We start from the raw sequence: 23,429 nt of genomic DNA, 5'->3' as shown, positions 1-23,429 counted from the left end.
CATTTCATACACTTTTCAAAGCAGCAAATAGAATGAAAAAAAAATCTTTAGACTTTACTGTAGGCCTACTTTGGGGTGGTGTACAACATCCATTTTAAATATATTGATTTTCTACAATCCATCACTGACTGACTTTTCCAGTATCTGTCCAACTCAAGAACAAATGTCTCTGCTTAAAGTATGAGCTGTATTAAGGCATTCAAGTTAAAATGAATTATATGATGGATATTTTGTGCAAGTGAACATGCTTTAATCAATATTTGATGAATAGACTCAGTGCTTTGTAAAACCCCAGATTTGCAGTACCAGAAAACAAAACAAAACAAAAGAATAAGATACTAGTACAAAATGCTTTGATTTGGTCATTGACTACATTATACACGGTTAAAAATTTGCTTTCCACTGGCTATTTTACTAGCATGTAATTTGTGGTGGGTGGAGGAGAGGTCATATTGGCCACAGATTCTTGTAATATCTCTCTCCTGGTCATAGGTTTTTGCACTCAATTGCTCTCCATCTTTTTGCCTTCTTTGAAATAAACTGAAAGTACACGGCCATCGCCGTAACACTTAAAATTTAGGGTAAATGGTACATATATGAAGCATTTCGACCAAAAATAGCACCTAAAAACATTACACCTAAATGTAATTCCAAATGTAAATATTTACATTATGATTATAATGCACAGTAAATTTCTTCACCTTAGTCAAAATCGTTGGATGGGTACTTCAAATCTTTAAATGTGGCAACCTGCAAACAATTCTTGTAAATTTTACAGGGAACCCAAACTTCCCTCTATCACAATTAGGCTACGTCTTCCCAGTAATGTTTAGAATTAAAGTTGTGTCATTTGAACACTAGGTACAAGTAGTTTCTGCATTTTCTGACTCTCCAAAAAAAATCACATATTGCACCAACCTTTTTTTTTAAATGCTGGCTATATCTTTTCATATTGTGTTTGGCAAATATAGGAGAGGGGTTCAATTTGAAAAGAAAACATCAATAAACTGGTTTCTCTTTATCTTGTCTAAAGATAGAATGTTCATATAAATGTACATGTAGGAATATAAAGAATATATAAACATGATCTAGCAAACTAGCAAGAAAAAAATTACAATAAAACAAAACATTACATGGCTGATTTGTTAACAAGGACACTTCACATTTTTCTTTTGGAAGAATATCAAGTTGATTGTAGATTATTTTTACAGTTCTTTTAGGACAAAATATTTCAAATAAAATGTGATAAAAGTCAAATGAGACAAAATTAATTCACATCAATTGAATGAGTAAATAAATAAATAAGGAAATAAAGATATAAATAATCGGAAATAGGTTGTGAAAAGAAAGGAAATTACTGTTGTATCATCAAATTTAAATAGAAATTTGAAAGTCCCCCAAAAGCATCAACATCTTGACCGAGAAAAAAAAATGTCTTCAAATTCAAATATTATTAAAAACCAAACATCAAATGATTACTAAAAGAAGTTCCAGTGATGATATTGCCATGGAGGGTCGGTTAGAAGCATTTGGAATCTACTTGTCTGCCTTCTCAGAATCATCCACTCCAGCTTGCATCATCAGGTCAGCCACACTCTTTTCAAGGTCATCTATGCGATTTCCCATCTCATCTAGTGAAGATCAGCAACAGTCAAGGAACCTAATTTGAAGCATTCTTTAGTGTAAGAGCTGGTTTTAAGGATGTTATTGGGGTTGCCTACCCAGAATTTTATAATATCCCACATTATTATACTGGTTGGCAATCACTGAAAAAAAATGTTAAAATACTACGGAATTGGGTTCACAATTTCATTAGTTTTTTTATAAAAAATTATCAATTTTGTTTTGGCAATATTCAGATACGTGGAAGTTATATGTAGTGTTCAGATCCCCTCCTCTTCTATAACACACAATATAAATAAACATTTGGCATATTTTAGCCCCCCAAAAACAAGAAACAAATTATCATGTGGTTGCAGATATTATATAACAAAAATAACATTACAATCTTAACTGATCATGAAAAAAAAAGTAAGATATAGAAATCAAAGATGTAAATCACAAGCATGTTAGAATAGGACCTGATTGCAGTAAAAAAAAGAACTTCTCATCAGAAGCTAATTGTAGCTGAAGAGGTCCGGTTGACAACAAAGTAAATTTGAAAGGATATTCCTGCCTATGATGCGATCAGACATTGCTTGAAAGTTGTTCTGCATTTGTTCCAAAAGTTGTTGTACCTGTGTCATGATAAAAAAATAGAAATCAAATGATCAAGAGTAAGACAATGGTCTTATTGTTTGATAAATTTAAAATGAAACATTTAAAGTTTCTCTGTCAAATGTCATCATGTAGCCAGTACAAGTTTATCTTCCACTCTTTATTTCAAGAAATTGGAAAGAGAAGGGCATACAATATTTTAGGTAAAAATTTATGCCCACAATAAGGTATGTTATGTTATAAATAATAATAAATTAACTGACCCAACTTTCTGATTTTGGGCTCATGAGGGAATTGTTTTTTAAGGCCTAAATCTAATATTGAATGGAAACAGATATTATTTTCAAGAAATTAAAATTATCCTATCAGTAGCCAGTCAGACGGAATGAATTACATGAAATAGTGAAAAGGGGGCACAGCAGTTTTAAAGGGGAATAGAACTCAGTATTGATAAATGGGCACAGTCACCGACTGTTAAAGGGGAAGTTCACCCTGACAAAAAGTTTATTGTAAAAATAGCAGAAAACCTAATAAAAAATATTGCCGAAGGTTTGAGAAAAATTCATCAAATAATTAAAAAGATATTCGAATTTCAATTATTTGATTTGTGACGTTATATGCGAGCAGCATTCATACATAGCGAATGGTAAAATATCAAAGAAATGTCACTTTCTCGGAAAATTGAAAATGGTTTTCACTGTACCTTTTATATATCAATAGACAAATCATTTCACACCCGATCATGAATAGAAAACAAAATTAAGTCATCAGGAACCATAAAAAAGGTGAAATTCATGCATTTTATATTACATAACACATGGGGCAGCTGCTCGTTTATGACGTCACAAATCCAAAACTTTGAACTCTAATAACTTTCTTACTTTCCAACGGATTTTCCTCAAACCTTCACCAATATTTTTTACTAATTTTTCTGCTATTTTTACAACAAAGTTTTTTTCAGGGTGAACTTCCCCTTTAATTATAAAAGACATAACATTAACAGTTGTGAACTTTAATATCACTAACGATTTTCACTCTCCGAACGCTTCCTGGGCAATTTCGTTGTGCACTTTATATCATTGAATAGCAATGACTCACGCATGACTCAACAACACTGTCAATAAATTAAATAATTATCAACCATTGCCAATGGCAATTTTCAATTTCAGTCAAATTACATTTAGTATTTAATTCAATGACAATGCCATTTTCAATTTCAGTCAAATTACATTTAGTATTTAATTCAATGACAATGCCATTTTTTTCATTAGAAAGGACTTGGAATCGCACATTGATGGTCAGAACTCAGATTTACAAGATAAAGTAAGCATATGAATAACTAATGAACTACAACCTGGGATTTGGCTCCCTGCAATTGATATGTGACTAATCACTGACTAGAGTTCTCGGCCTAAATCACAGAATTGTGATAACCCCCCTTGAAATGTATGCAAAGAAATTGCACACGCCATCAATGGCAATGACTTCACGAGCCCTGTTTTGTGTGCCAGACCCACCTAGTTTAGAAAAGGTCCCCCCCCCCCCTTCGATACTCACAAACTGTGTTAAATCTTGTACATTTTTCCCATCAGCAGGATCTGCAATATCTTGCTTTGTATCAGTCATGTTGAACAGTAAAGCGACGACCGCCCAAATTAGAAGTATTTGACCCGTAAAATAATTTCAGTCTGTCGTGAATTACCGCAAATGATGATTTGATGATATTCCGGTAGGCTATAGAAATCTGTAAAAAAATGAAAGCTTTATATATTATTTTAAGTATTTTAAATATATTGAGAAAATATAAAATTAATATAATTTGTCTTTTTAATTTTTATTAATTAAAACATAATAAATATTCATAAAATCAAAGGCCATTTATAACTTTGTAATAATAATCGTGAAAGTGCCTGGAGACGAAGACGCTGCTGCTAGAGTCTGCTGAGCCGAGTTACCCATACTGGAAGAAAAATCACTCAATTCTATTCGAATGAAAAGTAAGATTTAGTGAAAAATATTTGTTTTCGGTAGATGTGTTTATGAAGTTAATTATTAGGCTTAGATTGTAGATGGATTAACCCGAATGTGTGCCGAAGCAGCCGGGCCGCGTCCGTCCGGCGCCCTGACTGCTGCAGTGCAGTTCATCGCGCCTCATTCTCAGCAGCCTGGCCCAGCCGCCCTCGCTCCGGTGCAGAGTGGGATTCTATTGCAGCTACGCGTAGGCTGGACCAAAAGCTTCAGTCTCTGTATTGGCATAATTGTATACCCAGTTGTTGTGTATATTCTCATACTTTATGTCCCAACAAACTTACCATTGAAAACGATGACCTTTTTCCGTCGACCCAAATTAATGAAAGTAGTTCCGGCGCAATGTTTACATTTTTAGCTAGCTTCAACTCAAGGTGAACTTCAGCCAACTTGATTAGATGCGCGGAACGCGCATAAAGACAGTTGGCTGACCTGGGAATCCAGGATCAACTCTCTTATTTATACTCATACTTTATGTCCCAACAAAGAAATTTCACTGTGCGCGCCTATGGTGCGCGTTATGTCTACTATAGTGTGAATGGGGGTGGGGGACATAAAGTATGAGTATATTAAGAGAGATGAAGATTGGCTTTCAAGGTTAATGAATCGTTTTGAGATCTCATAAATATACATGGCTAGCTGTCAAGCTAAAATCGTATTAGGAAGACGGTAAGTGCGGCTTGAATTGAAAAACAAGGGGAAAATGGGGTTTAAAATATACACGTGCTGATTACGGCTTATGAATTCAGCAAAAGGTGGGGGACATAAAGTATGAGTATATTAAGAGAGATGAAGTTTTGTTTTCAAGGTTTAGCCAACAGGGTTAAATGCGCGGAACGCACATAGTGTAAATGGGGATGGGGGACATAAAGTATGAGTATATTAAGAGAGATGAAGTTTTGTTTTCAAGGTTTAGCCAACAGGGTTAAATGCGCGGAACAAGCATAGTGTGAATGAGGGTGGGGGACATAAAGTATGAGTATATTAAGAGAGATGAAGTTTTGTTTTCAAGGTTTAGCCAACAAGGTTAAATGCGCGGAACAAGCATAGTGTGAATGAGGTGGGGGACATAAAGTATGAGTATATTAAGAGAGATGAAGTTTTGTTTTCAAGGTTTAGCCAACAAGATTAAATGCGCGGAACAAGCATAGTGTAGAGGGATGAAGTTTTGTTTTCAAGGTTTAGCCAACAAGATTAAATGCGCGGAACAAGCATAGTGTGAATGAGGGTGGGGGACATAAAGTATGAGTATATTAAGAGAGATGAAGTTTTGTTTTCAAGGTTTAGCCAACAGGGTTAAATGCGCGGAACAAGCATAGTGTGAATGAGGGTGGGGGACATAAAGTATGAGTATATTAAGAGAGATGAAGTTTTGTTTTCAAGGTTTAGCCAACAAGGTTAAATGCGCGGAACAAGCATAGTGTGAACGAGGTGGGGGACATAAAGTATGAGTATATTAAGAGAGATGAAGTTTTGTTTTCAAGGTTTAGCCAACAAGATTAAATGCGCGGAACAAGCATAGTGAGAATGGGGGTGGGGGACATAAAGTATGAGTATATTAAGAGAGATGAAGGAATTTGGAATCAAGGTTTAGCCAACAAGATTATATGCGCGGAACAAGCATAGTGTGAATGGGGGTGGGGGACATAAAGTATGAGTATATTAAGAGAGATGAAGGAATTTGGTATCAAGGTTTCCCTATCCAACAGGGTTAAAAGGAGGTGGGGGACTTAAAGTATGAGTATATTAAGAGAGATGATGGTTGGCTTTCAAGGTTAATTAATCGTTTTGAGATCTCATGAATATACATGGCTAGCTGTCAAGCTGAAATCGTACATGTATTTGGAAGAAGGTAAGTGCGGCTTGAATTTTTGAAAAACAGCCGGGAAAGTTATTAGCTTCCGCGTATGAATTTCACCCGCGGATGAATATAATTAGGTGACGAGGTTTGTGATAAGTGACAAGGTGCAGCCAATGGTAAGAAATTGAGATCGAAAATCTGTTGGGACATAAAGTATGAGAATGCCCGGGTTGTGTGTCCGGACGATCAATTTTAGAATGTCATTTGGAAAAATTTGCAAGTGAAGTTTCATCAATTATTAGTATGATGGGGGGACCTAAAGCTAAGCTACGCAGTTTGTTTTCAAACGATAAAAACTATGCCAATTTCAATATTTGAACAAAATATCTTTCACTAATTTGTGGTAAATATTCTAAAGATCATTAACCATAGAAGAAAATATCCCAGAACTCACTAATACGAAAATCCCGCTGTGTTTTCCGAACACCTCCTGATTTCGCCGCCCGATGTAGACGGGGTCCTAAAGCTACGCACTCGAATGATCATGCAATGAAATAGTATTTCCCGTGCCTCAATTTTTAAATTATGGTCACATTATTATAGGATATATGAAATTAAAGTGAATATAACTCCGAAATTCCAAACAGCCATTGGTTTTCTCTGCATTTAGAGATTTATTGCAGCCTCTGTTACAAAAAATGAATAGGAATTGTTCGTCACTCTGCAGTCACAGTTTCACACACAGAGTGCGCATTTGCCATTGAAAACTGCATGCGCGATGAGTGGTGCGTAGCTTTAGGACCCGCGTAGCTTTAGGACCCCCTACCATACAATTAAAAGTTAGGAAATATAAAGAACAAAATAGATAATGATTACAGGTAATGAATTTATATTTATAGTGTAATCCACAGACAAAAAAGAAGGCTTCAAAAATATAAAGTGTCCGGACACCCGACCCCCCATCCTACTTGATGCCCCCAGGGGACATCAACGTTTTGGTACTCCTTGATTTCCTGATGATTCTACGATTCCGAAATGTAAACATTTCTTTTCTCTCGCTTAAAAAAAAATAGAAAGGGCCTGGCAGTAGAGGCGCTGGTCAGAAAATTGGGATCGTCCCAGTTTACAGGGACTGTCTCAGTTTATAAGGATTTCTTCACACAAGAAATCTAGGAAAGTTCATTCACCTGTCAAGTGCCGACACCAATCAAGTGTGCTAGTCAATGTAAACATATCAGGTTTCATAACAAGATTATTGGAAGACGGTAAGTCATGAAAAACAGACGGTGAACTGGGGGGAATTGAGGTCACTGAATCTATCTATTTTTAGCACTCTCAATTTCCGTAATTGTTGTCTTTGTCCCATAGGGGGAAGTGAAAAAAACGTCCCCATAAACAAGGACAGTCTCAATTTATCAAGACATGATTTGTCTTGGTTTATGAGGATATCCTTGTTTTCTGGGACAATCCCAATTTTTGGACCAGCGCCTCTACTGCCTGGAGGCGTCTGGGATCACAACCTATATTCACGTACGGGTACAAAACCTGAAACTTTCGCCCCCGAGAATTCTACTTTCCCTCTAAAAGATCTAGCCCTAAAACATGTACATGTGGTCCAACTTCATTTCCAACATTTCTGCGATATTGATTTTATTTTTAAAGAAGAATTCATTAAAAGAAACGAGAAATTTCTTATGAAAAGATGGGAAGAGCTTACAGCCGTGTTTACGTCGCCATCTTGATTTCTTTTTCTTCCGCTTGGACACAGCACGCAAATCGCACGATATATACATATATATATACACACACACACACACAGTAGCTTGTTTTTAATATATTTTATATTTGTCTCACCCCCCCCCCCTTAACAGAGCTTGTATGATCAAACTCAAAAGCCTGGGTTGCAAAAAAGGACCATATCCCCCAAAATAACAAAAACTAGCTAAATTTATATGGAGATGAAATATATATATGGTCATGATGGTATACATTGTGATTCTCATGAATATTCTTTATTGGAAAAATATGCTGTCTAATTCGGATCGCCGACGTGCTCTTTCCTAAAGTCGATCGGCATTGACCCGCAATCACCATCTCACTTTTCCCACAAAATCTTCCCAAGTTTAGCCCCAGAAAACTTCGAAAATACGGTAAGTATTGACTTCATACTTTCACTGGGCAATCATGATGCAAAGATTGTTCTATAAATCCACATTCAAGTATCCAAAATAATTTATATACGAAGAAATCAACACCTGGATTTTGAGTGACACTACACAAAACATGGCTTTGTATGGCTTCCCGAAAGCCGATTCCGCGTTTGCCCCCTTTCGCATCCCGTGATCCTCTACGATGACAGACGCCCTCACATCATGAAAAAGAAATCACATCCATATTTATGAAAAAATGTTTAAAATTCAGAAATATTGTACCTTAGACCGCAGTTACCGCTAATTCCTTTCAAATGATGATCGAAACATTGTCATCTTCAATCCTTTCGTTGGTCAATGTAAGTTGCCATCTTGGATGATGTGACATGTCATCATCCTTACAGACGTATTTACCAGTCGCTATATATTGCAATTTGTGCCGCTGCTTTGAGCTTGTAGATGTGCGTGCATTCAGAACTTGTCGCTCGCATTGATTGGCCAGGATATCGAAATTTAATCGGAAAGCCTTGATAAAAGCAGAACTCGTTGACAGCTGCCATTTTTCCTCTCAGGCAGAAAATTAAAAAAAATAAGGAATAACCTGGGGAATAACTCATTGGTAACGTATATTTTCGATATTTTATAGAACTTACATAGTATCAATAGAAAGATTAGAGTCTAATGAAAATGGGCCTTCGTCCAAGATAATATAATGTCATTTAGAAACTTTAAAATTAAAGTCTGGACAAAACCTGTCCTTCAAATTGCAGACCAGGGGCCCGTTGCAGAAAGAGTTGCGTTTAAACGCAAGTCAAAAAATCAATCGCAAGTAAAAAGTGCGCTGTTGATTGGTTGAAAATCAAGTTGCGCATGATTTTTGGAGTTGCGATTGATTGCAACTCTTTCTGCAACGCGGACCAGATTACACATGCAGGCTCGCACTAACACACTACCGTTGCTGAATGGGGATTATAGTAAAATGTCAGAAATTGTTGAATAAATCCCCAGAAACGATGGTTATTCCTGTCTACACGTATGCCTACTGCCAAAAAAACACTTTCGCCCCCGTTATAAAAGATCTAGCCCTAATCATGTAAATGGGATACTACTTCATTTCCGACATTTCTACGCTATCAATTTCATTTTTCAAACAAGAATTCATTAAAAAATGAGAAAAATATGAAAAGACGGGGGAGACTTGCCCAAATGTTTATGCCGCCATCATGTTTCTCATTGTTGATCGCTAACGCTATACAGATGCGGCGTCCGTAACGTTAGCGAACAATGGAGCACAACTTATCGTTTAGTAAAGTAGCTTTGATAATACAGGACATGCTTTGGTATTTTTGTCAGAATGGCTGATGGAAGCAAACATGGGAAAGACTTGGCTGATTATCTTGGGAGACACAGAAGACAACAGAAATTAGGACATGCATCTCCTCAGAAGAGTGCTCAAGGATCAAAGTAAGTCTTAATCCAAAGATAGATATGCAACTTCAGATACAAACACTGCATCCTTCTTAGCTTTACTTTTCTTTTTCAAATACTTTGACCATTATTATTAAGAACGACTGTTGAACCTTTCTTATGTGCTAAATAATTACTAGTGAACATTTAATGATGAATATCATTTACCACAAGAAAGGATCACCAGTCGTTCTTTAACTTACGATCAGCTTTATGAAACTGCCCCCAGGTAATTCACATAAATCACTTCCTGAAATGCACCCTAAAGTGTACAGACATGGGGCTATCCCCATAGAAACAGGAAAGTAATCCAACATCCCTGATTTTTATAGTTTTATATTTTTTTGTTATATGAAGCAATATCCAGGCATCTTCAATTCAGAGGAATTAATATTGCTTTATGGTTTTTCTTTTGTTTTATTTTAAGTAGTTATTCTTTGCTATGACATATCCCGTTTTCTTCCTATGCACCAATGTGCACTCTTGTCGTTATTCATCCATTATGACAGAGATGCAAATGAGATGCCTCCTCTTGGAAAACTCCAACTCCAAGACGGAACACCTTCCTCCTCCTCCCCATCAAGAGGAGGAAGGAGGAACCCTGTGACTGATTCATCTTCTCAATCTTCAGTCAAGAGGGGCACGTCTGCCCCGGTCCCAGCTGGAGGGAGGGGCAGGGGGCAAGTACAAGTAAGAAGACTTGCCGGCAAACCCAATGTACAGCCAGTCAGGAATTTCAAAAGGAAGGCTACTATGGATGAGTAAGTGGGTTTTTTTTTTTTGGGGGGGGGAATCTTTGTTAAACTGGACTCCAAATTTCTGATGAACAGTGAAGAAAGGAGTTCAGGACTGCAAGTTATGGATTGTGGATTTGTGTTATTACATCGAACATTAATGAACAATCTTGCTTCACTACTATTCATTGCAGACTTAAATATTTTTTGTATAAATTCAACTGTGCATTTATTACTAAGCACTTTCAATCTTTGTAAGTGGTCATTGTTTATTTTAAAAGCAAACTAGAATCCAGCATACCTTTGCTCTTGAGTGTACTGTGTAAGTCAGAGCGTCACAAATATTTTAATTTTATAGATATTTAATGTAATAACCGAATCTCTTTACTGTGCATTTTTTTATATATATTTTTTGCAGCCTGCCAACAGAAGTTATATTACACATATTCAGCTTCCTCCCACCAAGTGACCTATTGACCTGTGTATGTGTCAATCGACAGTGGATGGAGCTTGCCAGTGATAAGTAAGTAATTACCCTATGGGACTGCAGATACCTTTTTTTTTCTTCTTTTTTTGCCATTGAAGCTTCTGTTTGTTGAAAACCGCACGTATCAATAAGGTAATCTTGTAATAAATTTTATATTGATATACATTGTATTTTGTAACAGTAGGAAATCCGTTTTCAAAGATAGTAATCACATTCATTGAATATGTTTTCATTGTTTAATACTAATTGTGAGAGTGAAATTTTTTCTTTGATTTGAGACCATTCAGGCATGGTAGATTACAAACAAAGACTGAGAATTATCAGAAATTATTTTCCTATAGATTCATGATTTAATCTGTATCCGCTTTTATTTTCAAAATTTATTGGAAAAAATAATAGAGAACACAAATAATGACCAATTTTCTGAAGTCCGGTTTAACGTTGACCATGGTCTAACTCTGGACCACAATTATGGAAAGCCCAAAGAACCCCTAAATCTGTTTGTATTGTATATTTCTTTTGTTTACTATTTTTTCTCCCTCTTGCTTTCATGATGAAAAAAAAACATATTTCAAGTATCATTCCCAGACAGTTATAAATGATTTGATTCGATCGTCAAAATCATTTGATAAATTGAACATTTACTAACAGAGATTTATGCCACAATTGGCTATTCATAATAGTCAAACCACAACTTTAGACCAGAGTTCACAATAAATCGGATGTAACAATGTGTCATCCCGTTCTTGCGCCATGTCGTCATCTGTAACAAAAATGTGAAAAATTGTTTGTGCATCCTTTATTCTGCAGTGCACTTATTCTATCTATAATGATAGCTTTCGCCCCAAGCACCACATTGGTGCATTATTACTTTAAGGAATTACTTATCTTGCCATTTACTACACCTGGATCTAGAGCAGCACAAAATGGATGAAGTTCTTGCTGTAACTTATTAATTAAGTATTCTATTGATTGTAATCATCATTATTGTACATTGTAAACTGCTGTGAGGGTGGCAGTGGTCCTGATTCTATTTAGAAGAACATTCATTTTGCAATTATTTTTCTTTTGCTTTTGTTTCAGTGTACTTTGGCAGCCACTATATCAACGCTATGCAACTCGGCCATCGGGCAAGGCATCATCAACACCAAAGACCAAACCCGATCCTGTGTATTCCCTACATGCTGACAGCAAGTGGAAGAAAGCTTGCATGAAAGAGTAAGTTCATCTTCTAGTGTTTTCAATTTCAGGTTACAAACGACTGTTCTAAAAAATCGTACTATGAAAGTGACTAAGAGCAAATTGGTTGGAAAAGCTACAGATATGTTTATGGTAGTGACAAGCAAGTGTTAGTGGACATGACCCTGCCACTTGTGGGCACACGTTACTTTTTGAGCTTTTAATTCCATTTAAAAGAACTCTTCATTGCTTTAATTTAATGTTCATCTTGAATCATCTTAAATGTGGATATTTCATTCTTGTGGATATTGTATTTTTTTATTCATTTAACTTTGAAAGTCAGTCTCCCCCAAATACTTATGGCAGACGGTGTACTGGCTCTTGGAGCACTTGTCATTTACCGTCAGTTACCATAGTAACAGGGCTTCTTAGGATATGGAAAGTGAGACCCCAGTTGCTTGCACAATTGATGATTTAACAATGCATGCAATAGTGTACTCTTGTGTTTCAAGAGAGGGGCATGCCTATTTACTCTTATTAGCACCAATATAAGTTCCTTGTATGGCTTGTTTTGTATAGCCTGCAGCGCAGAGCAAGACGACAGGTGCGTGCACTAGCGCCGTCATCAACATTAAAAAATCTTAACCAACATGGAATTCTATTAAGCTTGGATATAAGGATAATCAAGTATCACTGATCGTCATAAGTTTCAGGTCACATGATCAAGATCAAGGGTCATTTAGAATTTCCTGTTCCCCCCCCCTTTTGAAAAATTATTTGTCTCTGATTTCAGAATCAGCGATGCTGCTACATAGAATTGTGTAATGCAGGCGAGACAGTCATTCCACTTGTTCACAGTATGTACCATAGGCCTATAAGTGGTTCTCATTCCCAATATGTATGCAAACCTTACCAGTTCTACCCAGTTTAGGTGATTTTATTTAAATTGTTCTCTTTTTCTGTGTCACTCCGACAGATGCATCGAGAAAAGGAATACACGGATCTCAAATTTACTCAAGAAAAAACATCCATTCTCTTTACTCCCTGCGAACACAGAGATAGCCATTAAGTAAGTCATTATCTCTTCTATGGTTTGTACTCCATGAAACTGTTTCTTTTATTTCAGTTTTTGTGAAATGAAGTTTAAGGATGTAAATTCTGCATAGGAAATAAATTATATTTTTTCCATTCAAAATATACGATATTGTTCATATTTTATCTTTGGGAATAATGGTTACCCTCTTGGCATGGATGGCATACTGGTTGGTGTCTGTCTAGTGGTTAGAGCATTGGACTCGTGATCATAAGGTTGTGAGTTTGAATCCCTGCTCTGTCATTGTCTCCACTTTGATAAGAAAAAATACCAGAGAGTGTTTTTTGTCATACATAAGATCAGCCATTATGCCTGATTAACTTAGACCTGAAATGTAATTGGTTCTATACCATCTTAGCAATATACCAGCAATAAGCTGCCCTGCCAAGTTCCTATGGGAGTTCAAAACTATTTGAAGTAAACATATATGTAGATAGGTAGATGCCTGCCAAATGTGCTTGCATTGTCAGTGTAACCAGCTTGATCAACAACCTGTTAATGAAGACCACTCTGACTCTTTCCTAGAATAATTGATTTTGTACCTAAAAACCTGTCCAAAATGACCCCTTTCTTGCCTAGTCAGTGGTTTTCACCAGCTAGGTGCTTAATTTCCTTGTGTTTTTTTACTTGTCCATAAAGACGTGTTCTATGAATTGGCATTTACATTTTGATCCTTGGCAGAAAGCTTGGGATCCGATGGCAGCTGGTCTTGACGGACTCCAACAAGACCGAACACTGCTTCAACCATTCCGATGCGTTCCACTTCCCCACCTCGTCCTCTGTGAGATGGTACAGCCTTGACCCTCCTCCTGTGACCTCGCTCAGATGCCTGGCCATCTACGCACAGGCACCGATATTCTTCAACAAAGATGGGTTGGCAGCTGATAATAGGTGGGTTAAGCAGCCTATAGATCCTTATTTCCTGGAATGTTTGAAGTTAAATGTCGCAAACAAAGTCAGTAAAAATGGCTCATTTTCAGCTTATGAACCGTAAAAGAAGTTATCCGTAAAATCTGGTATGCCAAAGAAAATTTGTTTAAATGAGATGTCGTTTCTCATCATATTATTAGATTTTCTTTGAAGATCAGGACTCTGTTCGTATCATTTGCACTACTCTATGATTAGACAATTATAGAGTTATATCTACAGCCCAAGATTGGTTATTCTCAGGTGATATTAACCAATGCCCAACAGAAATTGTCAGTCAGAGCTCACTATTCAGTGAATGCTGACAACTTTCTTCACATAGTCCTTATGCAATAGTAGTAAAAAAAATGCCACAGTTGTGTTACTTGTGTTCGTTATACATGTATTTAGAGTCAATGGTCTTGGGGGAAATACCACTTAGAGATTTCCTCATCAGAGATGTTTTTTTCTATTCATTCTAAGTCCATTTGTTTTTTAGGCAAATAGCAATTAATGTTAGGGCTCTCATATCCTCCCTATTTGTGACAATTTAAAAGTTAATTTTCCTTTGCTTTTGTGTATTTTTTTCCTACTGCTCAGGCAAGATAACCCGAAAGGTCAAAAGTTAGTCGAGTTTCATATCTATGATATAATTTGTTGAAAATTATATGTTCTCTGAAAATTACACTGTGTATATTTTACACTTGGAATTGACATTTCAAAATAGCTTTGATATTTAAAAAAATATATTTTAGTCCGTGTCAACGTGCTCTACTTCTCGAGCAAAGAATCAAACCAAGTGACCTAACCAAAAAGCCGACCATTAAGAGTGATGCTGTCAATGTGTATACTATGGATGGTGGGATCATATTAGCTACATGGAAGGTAAGAGGTTCAGAGGTTTTTGTTGCGAATTTAAAGGGATGAAGATTGTGAAATACAAAACCTGTTTATAGTGACCTTTCAATGAAAACAAAATTAAAAATAATGGGACCCAACGTACCTTGCTCAGTTGTAAGCTATATACATCAACTATAGTAGTGTGGAGAGTTGTGGCCCAGTGGTTTAGTCTTCTGACTTTGAAACACATGGTTGTGGGTTTGTATCCCAGTAGTGGCGTAATTTCCTTCGGCGAGAAATTCATTCACACTGTGCTGCACTCAACCCAGGTGAGGTAAATGGGTACCTGGCAGGAATTTATTCCTTGAAATGCCTATGCACTGTAACAGGCTGCGGGGCTAAAGCCATGGTAATGATATCCAATAGAGATCATAAGGATGCATTTGGGAGTATTATACATAAGCATATATAAGCATGTTGGTATTATTATTATTATTATAATAATATTACACATTTATGTAATAAATATAGTGAAACCTGTCTATAATGGCCAACCGAGGGAAGCACAAAATATGACCTTTATAGACAGATAGCTGCTACAGACAGGTTATTATGCACACACTTTGCCTCCACGGGTATCAGATTTAGTGCTTACTATAGACAGGTCGCCACTAACACAGGTTTGACTACAAGGGTTAATAGTAAGGCTTAGGTTTTTGATGTTTTCAAAAATGTGGGCACTGACCTTCAAGCATGTAGACAAATCTCACATTTATACAAAATGGATCGGTGAGCAAAAAATAAATCAAATGGTGATTAGACAAACTATAGGTGGTTTCAAACCGCCTCGATCACAAGAATCCCTGTTAAATTACAAGAACTTTTTAAGGCTAAAACATACAACCATATACATTTAAATATTCCTGCATTCACACCGCCCCGAAACACATCCTTCGGGATAAGTTCCCGAAGTGACGAGCATGCGCAGTATGGTCTGATAAGCAGGCAAGGCGCGAGATTTAAAATCACTACCCCAGCAGCCACCCACGCCGCCGCGCCTAACGACACGCTGGGCTAAAAGTTCCCGTAATTTGCTTTCACATTGCCAAAATACCTGCGACCTTGGAAAAATCCCCACGAGGCGGTCTGAAACCACCTATTATGTACACAAGCTAGAGTTAAACCAACTTAGAAGAAACCAAATGAGCACATGTGGGATTGTTATAGCAATTGAGATTAGACCCTATGGCCCTTTTTCTGAAGTCAGGTTTAATTTAAACTCTGGTCTAAAATTACGGTTTAACTATGGACAGCCAATAGTGACATATATCTCTAACAGCAGAAGTTCAAAGTATCTGCTCATTTGACTCTCAAATCATCCTTCACTGTCTGGGAAAGGTGAATAAGATAATTGTCTTCACTGTTAAAGAATTATGAAAGAGCACAGTAGACATAAGAAACAAACCCTGTGAACAAATTTTGACATGTTTTGCTTCCCATAATGTTAGCACAGAGTTAGAGCATGGTGTAAGTTAAACCTTAAAGCAGAGTACAGGCCAATGAGTAGAATAGACCACTAGGCTATTAACTACCAGCATGTTCACACTCTATCTTTTCTAGGTTTGCATATATTGAATATTAAATTTAATAGATTCACCTAAAAATCAGATAATTTAGAGGTTTTATGTTATTACATACTGTAGGAAGGAGGAGAGATTGCCTTTGTTTCTCTGTGTCTTCACCATCATGGTATCGTACAACGGGCGGTCTATGGAACCTCAGATAGGTAAGCACGAGATACTACCACCATCATTAATTTCATACAGGAGAATAAGCTGTACAGTGGTGCTAAAAAGTTAGTAAACCCCACCAGTAAATGTGCTCCTTAATGCTGAGTGTTGTACGTAAACAACAACGCTGCAAAGTGTCCGGAGAGTCCAGAGAAACAAACTTTATTGAATGTAATATTATATTGCCTGGCTTCACAATTGAATATCTAAAACATGGCAGAATTCGAACACTTTTAAATATGTTCATTTTCTGGTGGGGTCCACTAATTTTTTAGTACCACTGTATATACATTACACATAAAGACTCCAAGGCATCTGATATGTCAAATTGCAGGAGTTAGAGGTGATAAAGAGCTCAGCTCCAACACTAGATTCAGCTTCTCTTTTTTATGTTTTTTTTAGCTTTTTTTAATCAATTTTCTCTATCCACAATTTGTAATTTTATATTTTCCAGCTCTTGGTTGCCAGACAAATGTTGTAAATATTGACTTGACGTAGCTCTACATGCAAATGAATTGCTAATTGATGCTCCATTTTTTTTTAATTCATGACTAAGGTGATACTTTTTCATATAGCTGGATAGCTGGATTTGACATTCATCTAAGTGCATAATGTGTATTACTACCACCCATGTTGATGGAACTAGTCATATTTCTGCAGCAAGCAACTTTTACACTCAACAATACTTTGTAATAGATGTAATTTTTTTTCTTTTATTTGTAGAATGTACATCCCTCCAGCTGTCAAACCTAGGCCTGATGACATAGATTCTGAGTACGGTAAGAGACAGGAAATAGTTTTATAGTTAATTAGGTATACGGTTAGAAACATGATGCATTTGAATGATAACATGATCATTAAGGGACTCCAAATAAGGGATACAAAAATAAAAATGCAGATCAGAGAAATTGCTGATGTGGTTTACGGTACACCATGTGGAGTGTTACAGAAACAGTGGATAGAAGAAGAGAAGAGGTGGATAGGCGAGAAAGTGGAGATTTGAGAGTAGAGTATTCTTTCTTGAAAATAGTCCTGAAAAGGACTGTAAACCAGAAGGAATGTTGAGTGAGAACAGCTTGAGTAGTAGAGCTGATGAGGAGATGCTGGCTTGAGTCGGCGAGTAGAGATGATGAGTAGTAGAGAGACTCGACGTTTCGGACAGGTTGACTGTCCGTCTTCAGGAGTGAGTGTTCGCTGTGGCGTGCGTGAGGACGTGGGGGAAAGCTCTAGGCCGGCGGTCACGGCGGGCTGACGTCGTAGGTGGCGCTCTGTGCGTGGGTCGGCGGTTTTGGCGGGAAACGAGTGGGCGTGGTATGCGGACGCGGTGAGTAGACGGCGGCGTGAGTTGCGGCGGCGTGTGTGTGTGTCGGCGGTGTGGTAGGTACATCAATGGTGGCGTTCTGTGCGTGTTGGTCGGAGAAAGTTTCAGTCAACACAATAATAACATAACTGTCTGTTTTCATCTAATGTTCTATTAACTCTTATATTTATATGCCACTTAATGTTTTGTGACATATGTGTATAAAAAATATGTAAAGAAAGTTCAATCTGGTATTCGTAACAATCAGAGTGACCCGTCAACTTGGATTTAAAAAGGTCCTCTTCTCTTTTTGTATTTTGGGACATATATTTGGACATTGCATCTTATTTCATCATAGAGCTCACATGGTGACAAGATGGATCTACTTAAGCTCTCTTGAAATATCTAAAAAGTGGTTTTAAATCCTTAATCACTTTTTTATACCCTTCTCCACTTTTAAACATATTTTGTGACATTTATGTCTCTTTGGTATTTATATTTGAATTTCAGGTTGATTTTATACTCACTGCCAAAATGTGTGAACCGATTTTCCACTTTTTCATTTACTTTTTTTAAAACTTTTATTTTGTCTTCCTTTTATCGGTTTAAAATGACTTTGCTTTTACACCCCAAACCATATGCGCATATACACAGCATATACACATATTTTGGTGAAATGAAATAATCATGCCATTTATTTGAGATGTGTGATTTATGATTGAGATCATGTAATCTTTGATTTCATGTTTTCATCGACTCTGAAAACAAATGATTCAAAGAATGTCAAGCAAAGATATTACAAATTGAAAAAGTGACATTGTCTCTACTTGTCAGGTTTACATGATTATACCTGTATCATGGAATTAAGAAACCAGAGGAATTCATTCTGGAGTCAACAATTCTTGAGACTACATGCAAACAAACAAGAAAAAGGTACGTGTCCCGTGTCCCTCACACATTAACAAGTATTTCCCCCCCCGTTTCTGTATATTGCAAAGAGAAGAATTATTGCTGAGACGTATCGATGTAGAGGATTGCTCTGTGAAACAAATTAATTGTGAACAAACTTAACAGCCTGAATTCACAGAGGTGGTTCTTTAAACCATGGTTGAACCCATGTTTTATGTAGATTTCCTGTATAAATTACACTTATTATCTAATATTTTACGTAAGCATTCATCTCAACCGTCTTATCAGTCAAAACGTAAGCATTCATCTCAACCGCGTATCAGTCAATTTTGGTCAAAATGTTGATTTTGAGATTTTTGCCGAAAATGAAAGTACAAGTCATATTCTATTCATAACTAAAATTTCTAGGCATTTATTTTAGTTTCTGAGATATTGGGATTTTCACGGCGATGCCATGCTAATTGTTGATAAAATGCACAAATCCCGTAGGAAACGTGTACTGTTGCAAAGCAAACAAAAGCTGCCTGCACTTAATATGCAAATGCTTGATCAGTCAAACCGTCGTATTGGCGCTGCATTGACTTTGCACATGAAAAAGTGATACAAAAATTTTTGACTGATCGGGCGCATTGAAGTTTCGGTCAGGGTTGATGTGTCCCCTATGGCGTTTTTTGTACAAGGGAAATCTAAACCACTCAAACCGAAATTACAAGCATGTAGCTGTCTTGCGATATTTTCTCTGATCCTTGGTTTGTGTAAAAATAAAGAAACTAATGTAAAATGATTGTCTTTGTCTTTCCAACCATGTATTTTTCTAGCAATGAATATGCTGTAAGGCTGTGGAACTACTGTGTGAAAATTACAGTAAACTTGAAGTCGATTTTCTCTAAAATGAGTTTGTACCATCTTATGAGTGATACGACAGTTAATATTACCGCCAACGATTTGAATGGCACAACTGTTACAGCATTTATAGTGGTGTAAAATCTAAGTCATTTATAAATCCTTTCAATACAGACATTGCCTAGAATGTGAACATGTCATATGTCTTCAGGGGTGGGTTTCATATTAAGTTGAAATGTACATGTAGGATCACCCAGAATGTGTAATACTTGATCATGTTGGATAATAAACTCTTAAAATTCTTCTTTTCCTTTATTTCCACTCTAGTTGATGGCTTCATCAGATTTAGCCCTGTGAGAGCGGATGTTGTGACCGATCATTCGTATACCACCAAGAAGATACAGTTCCCATGGAAGACCGATGTATTCAAAGGAATTATAAAGGTGTGCCTCAATTCTAATCTGTTTGTTAATGATTGGGTTTCATTTTCATATTAATTGTTTTGGAGTTACTTGACCAGCAATGTTGATGTGATATTCTAAATGATTCTCATTTTCTCACTTTCAAAAATCTCCTAAACTAATTGGTAAGATGATATACATGTGTATATTGAATACATCATCAAGTTTGGTTGAGAGTTATTATTTTCTTTCACTGAAAGCACTTGGATTGGATAGATAAATTGATTTCTACTTCAATTGACCAATATTGCATAACATGTTCTAATCATGACTTTTAAAAGTATGATCCTTCTATATCAAAATGATGCTACTTTTTATCAAAAAGTAGATGAGCAAAATAACTAAGTAAAAGTGTTCTTAAAGAATTAATTAGGTACTATTTAAAAATGAAGTTGATCCATTTTGTCATGAATGAGTGAGCAAGTATTAGAGATTGTCACTTTTCAAAGATCACTGGAGACATTTTGTATACCATATTAAGAGCGAATTTTAGCATTTCAGGCAGTTGATTCAATGTGTACTCACTCAAACAATGATAGAAACATAATCTCTTGTGGTTTGAAGAGTAAATTGTTGTTATTTACCATCTCTATTTTTATAGGATTTTGCTGTTCTTGATTGTACAATCTTTGATGAATTTCAGCAACCCATGTGGTGCATAAGGTGAGGATATTAATAGTGTAAGAGTTATGTTCATACTTAGTTATTGGTATTCAAGTAGCATTTCATGATCTTTCTTTTTGTAAATTTGTTTATTATATTTTAAGATTGTGCTAACGCATAAAAGAGTGTGTACATTTATACCAAAGAAAAAATGTTACGTGATTAATTTTTGTTCTCATTATTATCATCATTTTCACCATTGTCATCATTACCATAGTCATCATTATATTACTTAATGAAGTTGTGATGAAGAATGTTTGTATATGTATTTTTTCTAAAGCCAGGTACCAGTTTCATGAAGATTTACAACTATGGAAACATTGTCATTATTGAAATTACCATGAAAAATCTTGTTTGTGATTGGCTGATTAAGTCCTATTACCATGGTAATTACCATGATGCCAAAGTTACAATAGTTCTTCATAAGTCTTTAAGAAACGGGTCACATTAACTATAATCTGTTAAGTATCATGAATAAACTTCAATTTTCTTATTAAGTTTTTCATAAGGTCACAGGCAACTTAGCACATGGAAATACACTGCATTTCCTAATTTTCATTTGCATAGCAGGATGCTTCATAAAATACTTTTTATGAAACACTTAGGCTTTACACTGCGACGCTTCATATTCCAGTCATTCTATAAATCTATGGTAACTCTGAAAAACAGCCTTACAAAACATGAAACACACCTTATATTAATTTACAGGAGTAAATATGAGTTAGTGGTCAATGGAATGGTATTAAGTTCTTCTTTGTTTTTCTCTACCCATAGTTCCCCTGTCATCATATTACCTGATGAAAATGCACCAGGTAAGCAGTTTAATAATATTTTAGCATCTTTTTTATTGTCCTTTTTTTGCTTCCAAACTTTTGTTCTTTTTCTTCCGAAAATTAATGAAGTTAATGTATTTCATGATAAACATGTATGTTATTGATATTTGATATTCAAGATGCTGCATTATTGTAGAGAGTTTAAAGACTTCTGATAAAAAAGTAAGTGATAAGCACTATATAAGCAAGTAAAATTATTGCCATTATAAGCTAATAAGTGTTTTTGATATGTCTTCCAATCATTAGTTACTATGGATTATGAGGGTGAACCATACATCATCAGTCATGCAGCCCATAAGGGTCAAATGGAGATCCGTATGTTCTGGGTAAGTTTGATGTCATTTATAAAGACACTTAGATTGTTCATGTTTGCAAGTTTGTTTAAAATACAACTGAGAGGGACAGGGAGGGAAAAGTTTAGTCAAACTGTTCTCGAAGGCTCACTTTCCAAAGGATTTTTGTTGTGATGAGGCAAAGGTGTTGGAATTATTTCCAGCTAATTTTTTAAATGTGCAGATACAGATCCACATCCTCTTCACTATCAAACCTTTTTTTTTAATTAATGGAATACTCAACTTGTGCCAAATTGAATAGAGACTACTAGTATAGGAAATACAGAAATTCCTTTTATTGTGATATGAAAGTGTAGCGAGTTCTTTTATAATGCTGTGATGTTTTGGATGGATCCAATGGACACTAATTTGAAAAATTTAATATATAATACTTCAACTTTGTATTGATTACTGAATTTTGTATTTATTGCACTGGTGTTTAATTGACATTTCCTTTTGAATGATTTGTGGCAAATTATGATTAATCTATTCACTACTTTCAACGGACCCAACATTGTCATCATATCAAAATTTTAAGTCTACGAGGTCTAATACATGTATCATTTTAAATAGGTATCTTTTTTCATATGTATATACATGTGAACCATTTGTAAACACATTTTTTTTTTTTTTTCAGCCATTGGCTGCCAAATGTGTATTGTTTTTGGAATAAATAAATAAACTATGAATATTCTTAACCTATTAAAATATCAGGGTTCCATTTCGTAGAGAATTGTTATAATGACAAACGGACAGTTGCTATTACAAATTTGTTTTCAGCCAATCAGCTTCAAGGATTTCAGTAGCTTTTAACTATTATTGCAAATTTGTTATTATAATAAATTTACGAAACGGGCCCCTGATACATAGCAGATCACCTATGAAGGCATGACTTGCCCTGCCACCATTCAAATACGATATGTTCTTGGTGCCCGTGAGACTAGACAGTGTCTGACTATACCCTGCAAATGCAAATGGTATTTTAATGATTATTAGATCGAAATAACTCTCACGATATCTACATTTCGCTCAAATTTTAGATCCCTGATCGTGAGCAGCACATCGTAGTAGCTGTCAACATTGATATATCTGTTAAGACGATCAATGATTGGTTTGGAACCCACTACTGACAGCATTCTACCACAGTACTCAGCCCTGGTACTCCCTATTTCGGATACATCAGGGCACATTCTAGGTCTGTCCAGCCTAGTCTACACAGCTGTGCCAGAGCCGGCCACAGTGCATCCAAATTGCTCAGATACAAGATTCACACAACGTCATGTTGTCAGCAGGTCTGTACTCGTGTCTGCTTATCTTGTGGTCTCACCCCAGATGGCCTTGTCCTATGTTGAGAAACTGCATACAGCAAAGTCATGGACAGAATTTATAGTAAGCT

At 36.1% G+C, this 23,429-nt stretch overlaps 2 protein-coding genes across 2 annotated transcripts; one reads left to right on the top strand and one right to left on the bottom strand.

The window, feature by feature from the left end:
• Positions 1-1,276: 1,276 nt before the first annotated feature.
• On the bottom strand, positions 1,277-3,917 carry LOC121407867 (heat shock factor-binding protein 1-like). Its single transcript, XM_041599099.1, has 3 exons — positions 3,775-3,917; positions 2,171-2,237; positions 1,277-1,634 (listed from the first exon to the last, which is right to left on the bottom strand). Exons 1-3 carry the CDS (start codon positions 3,841-3,843, stop codon positions 1,537-1,539), a joined length of 234 nt encoding a protein of 77 aa, XP_041455033.1. The 5' UTR covers positions 3,844-3,917; the 3' UTR covers positions 1,277-1,536.
• A 208-nt stretch (positions 3,918-4,125) lies between these two features.
• LOC121407866 (F-box only protein 15-like) lies at positions 4,126-23,410 on the top strand. Its single transcript, XM_041599098.1, has 16 exons — positions 4,126-4,214; positions 9,550-9,660; positions 10,173-10,424; positions 10,816-10,920; positions 11,968-12,102; positions 13,040-13,132; positions 13,838-14,047; positions 14,818-14,947; positions 16,606-16,688; positions 17,416-17,471; positions 18,827-18,925; positions 20,072-20,187; positions 20,807-20,868; positions 21,643-21,680; positions 21,948-22,027; positions 23,074-23,410. The coding sequence occupies exons 2-16, from the start codon at positions 9,551-9,553 to the stop codon at positions 23,161-23,163; spliced, it is 1,659 nt and encodes a 552-aa protein (XP_041455032.1). The 5' UTR covers positions 4,126-4,214; position 9,550; the 3' UTR covers positions 23,164-23,410.
• Positions 23,411-23,429: the final 19 nt, after the last annotated feature.

Source organism: Lytechinus variegatus, chromosome 2 (genome assembly GCF_018143015.1).
Source record: "Lytechinus variegatus isolate NC3 chromosome 2, Lvar_3.0, whole genome shotgun sequence".
NCBI classification, from domain to species: Eukaryota; Metazoa; Echinodermata; class Echinoidea; order Temnopleuroida; family Toxopneustidae; genus Lytechinus; species Lytechinus variegatus.
Note: the sequence above shows the minus strand (reverse complement) of the source record. Positions and strands in the feature narration are given on the sequence as shown.